The 6,205-nt window shown below is 30.0% G+C and overlaps 1 protein-coding gene across 3 annotated transcripts in view; it reads right to left on the reverse strand.

Annotated features, from left to right (window-relative positions):
- Positions 1 to 2,099: 2,099 nt before the first annotated feature.
- Positions 2,100 to 6,205, reverse strand: part of LOC106678276 (uncharacterized) — an 8,835-nt gene continuing 4,729 nt past the window's right edge. The window contains exons 4-5 of one of the 3 annotated variants that reach the window (XM_067047615.1): positions 4,251 to 4,526; positions 2,100 to 2,340 (exon numbers count right to left, since the gene is read on the reverse strand). In XM_067047615.1, the coding sequence (XP_066903716.1) occupies positions 2,331 to 2,340; positions 4,251 to 4,526 (286 nt within the window). In that variant the 3' untranslated portion in view covers positions 2,100 to 2,330. The remainder of the gene's footprint in view (positions 2,341 to 4,250; positions 4,527 to 6,205) is intronic. The other 2 variants (XM_014416692.2, XR_010843493.1) reach the window with 2 other exon arrangements.

Below are 6,205 nucleotides of genomic sequence, written 5' to 3' on the forward strand. Positions count from 1 at the left end.
CCCTACGAAGATAAGTGTCATAAACCACTTTATAGTAAGTTAAATTTCCTTTATTTTGAGTCCTGGCAGACAAGTTCGTCTTATGGAGCTAGAAAAATATTTTTTCAAAAATCCAACATTTTTTACAAACAATTAGAAATTAACATTTTATTTAATAGAGCTTATTTTGTCAAATATCATAAACACTATTACTCCTACAAAGATAAACATAATTAACTATTTTGTAGTAAATTTAACTAGCTTTAATTTGATTGCTGACAGACATCTGTAAAACCTATGGTTTCTGAAATAATGTTTTTCATAAATCAAACTTATTGTCCGAACAACTATAAATCAATTTATTTTAGCAAATTTCATGAACACTACTACGAAGGTAATGGGTTTAAACTACTTTATAATAAATTAAACTAGCTTTAATTTGATTGCTAATAAACATCTGTACGTCATATAGTTGCAGAGATATAGATTTCTCAAAATAAATTAACTAACTACAGATATTTCAGTACATTTTTATGAAATGTTGCTTTTTAAAAAAACTTTATATCGAGCTTTATAACTATTGACCGAAAATAGCTCTATTAGGGCTCATATTTCAGTAAATTTACTCTCCTTTGAATAATATTCTTTTAGATTTTCTAGTGTTGTTAGTAGTTTTTAATATACAAAGCTCCGAATGATAAATTAATGTTTCTTTTAAGGTTTTGAAACAGCCGCCATTTTTTATTCCCCCTACCTATACTTGGCAGACTCATCAGTTTTGACTTGTAATTATATATAGTTTTTATTGAAGTAATCAAAAAATGGGGTGAGTTAACTGCCTTTTTTCTTCCCGGGACTCTTGAGCTAATGCGTCGGATGATCCCCCTAAAAATCACATTTTTATATCAACTTTTTTAAAAATATTTATTTATTGCTATTTACAACTGTACATTATAATACATTAAGTAAATCTGATCTAAGTTAAATTAGTGTTACAGGCGTGTAGAGAAACTACCCATTGGTAGCAATCTAAATGACATTTTACATTAGCTGGTCTCGTGGCCATCTTCTTTTCAGGTGCCTCGGAGGATTGTCAGGAATGGAAGAAGATGCAAGATTAGAAACTAGGGGGTTTGAGTGGTTAGAGAGTTTATAATGGAAGGAGTGATATCTGGTTCGGGCTAGATCGGTTACATATGGAACATTAAAGTCTTTATGTATGATTTTATTTGTGACAAAGTAAGGAGCATTGAGGATTTTATGAAGGATTTTGTATTGTAAGGATCGAATACGAGTATCAAAAAAAAAAAAAAAAGGATGTTTGTTCATAATTGTAACTTTTCTTGGTAGTTTTAGAAGTCTCAGAATATAATTACTTTTCATTCATTCATATTGTTAGTGAATTAAGAAATTTTGACTATTGACAATGGAAAATAAAATAAAAATATTGAATTTGGTCTTTGAATTTATAGACAGAACTGTGCACAAAATTTGTGGTAACCAAACTCCAACACAATTTTATGCACCAAACTCTGTGAAATTTAGGGAAAATGTTCCGACAGTTCTGTAATCGTGAAACAACGGTTTTCACGAATTTTGTTATTGATTGCCAGCCCATCAGTCACAAGGCTATACCTACCACTATACCTCGTAGTGAACACTTGTACGGCCATTTTTAAAATGAATGCTCCATTGCCTCACTCGGCTTTCATTCATTATCCCTTGCCTGTAAACATCACAAATCTGACAATAAATTTAAGTTGGCCTGTTGTTTCGAGCCAACAAAATCCGAATCACAGACCGCACTTCACAACTGGTGGGATTTTCTATTGTTGGGCATATTTTTACGACTCACAAAGAGCAAAGTTAGGAATGCACAGTACTCACGCTACAGCAGCTGGATGCTTACTGAAGGTAGGGACGTTCGGATACCACGGTGGTGGCACTACTCTCACCCATCGCCACCATTGGCGAAAACGTCTGTTACTTTCTGGCTTTCGGCTTGGTCGTAGTAACTCTTTGCTATCTTGAATTGTTTACATAAAATAAAATTTTAGAATAACCTAAAAATTAAGAAACACATCATTGTATTTCTTATTTTTAAATAATGCAACAACTAATAATTGAAAACAACCAGAAAAAGGTAATTTATTTTTCAATAATAAATTTTGATCTTTACGAAAAATAATGATCTATGCCATGCCAACGCGTTTGGAAATGGTTCTTCAATATGCATATAGAGTGCGCAAGGACTTGAAGCAGTGATGAAAGATCTCTCTTCGTATCTTCTTCGGACGCGCCATCTTCAAACATGATCCTGTCGATGACCTCGCTCTTAGAGTGGCAAGTCTTCAACAAGATCTGCGAAGGAATAAAGAACTGTTTTATTTTTCTGTCTACTAATTGTATTAATATAATTTGCGTAATACCTAAACTAGAGAATTATCAATATAATTGTCGAAAGTTTCGAAGGATTTTAATCACCCTCTTCATTTTCGGTATAGAAATATATTTTTTAATTCACATAGAGCTCGATATTTTGTAAACCCAGTCTTATAGTACATCTACCGTGTTATTACAAAAACACATATAAAGATGAGACGGAAGATCGCTCCAAAACCTTTAAACACAAACTAATGGAAACAGAGGAGTACTCTTTCTTCCAGGATAATCTTTGGGATTTAGGGGAGAAAATTAATGCCCATTCTTGCTTATTTTTCAAGTTATATATTCTGAAAAATCCATTTTTTATTACTGTAATAAAAACTATTTATAATTACTAATTAAAATTGATGAGCCTATAGTTAGGTGGAATACAAAATTGCGGCTAAATCAAAACGTTAAATTAAAAATTACTTTTTCATTCCGAGCTCAATATCTTTGAAATTATTAACAACACTGCAAAATCAAATAGAACACAATTTAAAGTACAGTAAATTTTCTAAAATATGAGCCCTAATAGAACTATTTACGTTTAATTATCTTTTAAAAAAGCAACATTTCATAAAAAGTACACAGAAAAATAGTTAATTTGTTTTGGGAAATCTATGTCTCAGGAACCATTCGACGTACAGATGTGCTATAAAGTAGTTTATCTTCATAAAAGTAGTAGTTTTCATGATATTTTCCAAATAAAAATAAACAAGATGATGATTTCTAGTTGTTTGGACATTTTTTTTTTTAATGAAAAAAAATTTTTGTTTATCTTCGTAACAATAGTAGTATATAATATTAATTGTATAATTTGACAAAATGCATTCACTAAATGTTAAGTTTTAGTGTTCAACAAAATTTTGGATATTTGATAAAATATATCTCTGGAACCATAAGAAGAAATCCTACGAGATAATTATTTAATGTAGAGTAAATTTGCTAAAATATGAGCCCTAATAGAGCTATTTACGTTCAACAGTACCCGAAATATAGCTTTTTAAAAAGCAACATTTCATAAAATATGTACTGACAAATCATAAGTCAGTGGATTTTTATTTATTTGTATAATTTATTTTGAGAAATCTATATCTCAAAACCATTCGACGTACTCAATTTAAACTCAAATTGAAGCTAGTTTAATGTACTATAAAGTAGTTTATGACCTTTGTCTTAGTTATTAGTTTTCATGATGTTCGACAAATTGTTAATTTCGAGTAGTTCCGATAAAAGTTTTGATTAATGCAAAAATATATCTCTATATCCATAAGATGCATATAAGTCTGCAAGCATTCAAAATGAAGGTAATTAACCTAACTATAAAGTAGTCTATTACACGTATCTACGTAGAAGTAGTAGTTTTTTTGATACAGTTTTCTTTCGAGTACTAGCAGACATCTGTACATCTAGTAGTTCCTGAGATATAGTTTTTCATATACCATAAAATAATTGTGAATTTATTTCAAAAAACGTTTTGAAACATTTCCCGACCTATACTTGGCAGCCTTAACATCCCATTCGTTGCAGATTTGACCCAAACCAGATATGCGTCTTTTTATTCCAAACTCCTTAACCATCCTAACCCATTAATTCTTAATCTTTCATCCTTAACAATCCCCGATAATCCTCCGAGGCGTCTGAAAAGAAGATGGCCACGAGACCTTCTAGTTTAAATCAATGTTTGAAGTACCACCAATGGGTGGTTCCTTCCCAGGATTTTCAAGTGTATATGAAACATACTACATATTAACCTGTTGTATTATTTTGTACAGTTGTAAATTACAATAAATAAATAAAAAAAAATACTTGGCAGACTTATTAATTTTGACTAGTAATTATACCTAGTTTTGGTCAAAGTAATAATTAGTGTGAAATAACTGCCTTTTTTCTCCTCTTGGGCTGTTGTACTATGATTTACGTTGGTCTGGTTTTGACGTACAGATGTTTCGTTATCATTTGTATAGCTTATTTTACTAACACGGAAGAGCCAGTTGGGTAACTTGTTCTGGTAAGGTCCTAGCGTTTTGTCGTAGGCTTCCTCGATACTCTGCATGAGGCTTTCCTCCTCACAGTCTTCCACAAGGCAGTGCATCACTTCTACACAGAAGACGAGACACCTAAAATAATCGTTTTATCTATTAACATTTCGCTATATCATAATTCTGTCAAGGATTTAATAGAATAATAATTACAATAAATAAATAATTCAAACTCTATCCATTATAGTCTCAAAACTTTTTATTTCTCTTATACGTCCAAAGTTTCGGCCAATCCGGCCATCTTCAAGGACAATCTACTACAAAACAGTTTCCATTACATGTATGATTCTACAAACAATTTAAAATACTTAACATTATTATTTATATGATTTGAAAAACAAGGAAAAGGATCCAAATAAAACAGCACTAGTTCAGCATCCAACCAAAAACCAACATATTTTTGATTTTGAAAATACAATCATTTTACATAAAGAGAATAATACATTCAAAAGGAAAATACTTGAATCCATTTACATATCTGAAAATATTGATTATACAGTAAATTTCAAAACAGATACAAAAAATTTAAATCAACACTATGCAAAGATATTAAGTAAGATTAATTTATAAATAATATAGGAAAAATTGTATGCGGATAATTATAGTTGTCCTTGATAGGATTTTTGCTAATGAAATAAAGAGAAAAATTGACAAAAATGTAGTTATGATAAATAATTTTTAAATGCTTGAACTGAGTGGAGGAAGGTTACAAGCATTGTTGTGATGAAAGTTTTAAGGAATAGTATCTGCAGATAAATAAATTGACTTTCTTTTTAATTGATAATTGACTAATTAGGTAATTAAACATATGTGGGATATACTTATTAACAAAAAAATATTTTTACCTAATGTTTTTAATGTTTCATAGATATTGATATTTTTAACCTGGGCAGAATAGCCTGCATGAAGTTTAGAGTTGTTAAATTATATGTTTCCAAAGTTGTATTGAGGTAAGATAAATTATAAATAATAATGTTAAGTATTTTAAATTATTTGTAGGATCATACATGTAATAGATACTGTTTTGTAGTAGTAGTAGTAGAATGAAGATGGCCGGATTGGCCGAAACGTTGGACGTATAAGAGAAATAAAAAGTTTTGAGACTATAATGGATAAAGTTTGAATTATTTATTTAAAAAATTACCAGTCTCAAGAAAATATTAAGATTATAAATAATTACAATGATTATATAAAACATAAATACTATAAGTGAGGTGCGAGATGTTTCCTACAGTCTGTAATTTATCCTCACTAACATGAAACAAAAATCTGGTGTGTCCACTTACACCAAATTGCCATGGTTACGATATTTATTTATCAATGATTCATTCATGAATAAGGGCCGTATCCATGGCAATCTTATCTATTAGTTTCAACTATACGTTTTGCCCATCTCTGTTAGATTCCACTTTGGCTGCTTAACCCAATACAATAATTTCTCGCAGTATCTTCACTAACATTGCTTTGAGAAAGATTTTATTTTTTGGATTTTCTCTTTAGCAAGTCTGGTAAATAAATTCATAAACATTTTTTGAGGTTAATAAACTTCCAATTGAATGTAATTTATATTAAATTATCATATTATAGTACAACGTTTCGGGACCACTGTTCCATATTCATGTACTTTAAACCTACAACAATAATAAAACTATCATAATAACAATCTTCATCCTTATGTATTATAATTCATACAATTATATTCACCTCATAATTTGAATTTCATATAGGAAATCATGTCACAGCTTTACACTATTCTC

Source organism: Halyomorpha halys, unplaced genomic scaffold (genome assembly GCF_000696795.3).
Source record: "Halyomorpha halys isolate HHAL.00 unplaced genomic scaffold, Hhal_1.1 Scaffold132.1, whole genome shotgun sequence".
NCBI classification, from domain to species: Eukaryota; Metazoa; Arthropoda; class Insecta; order Hemiptera; family Pentatomidae; genus Halyomorpha; species Halyomorpha halys.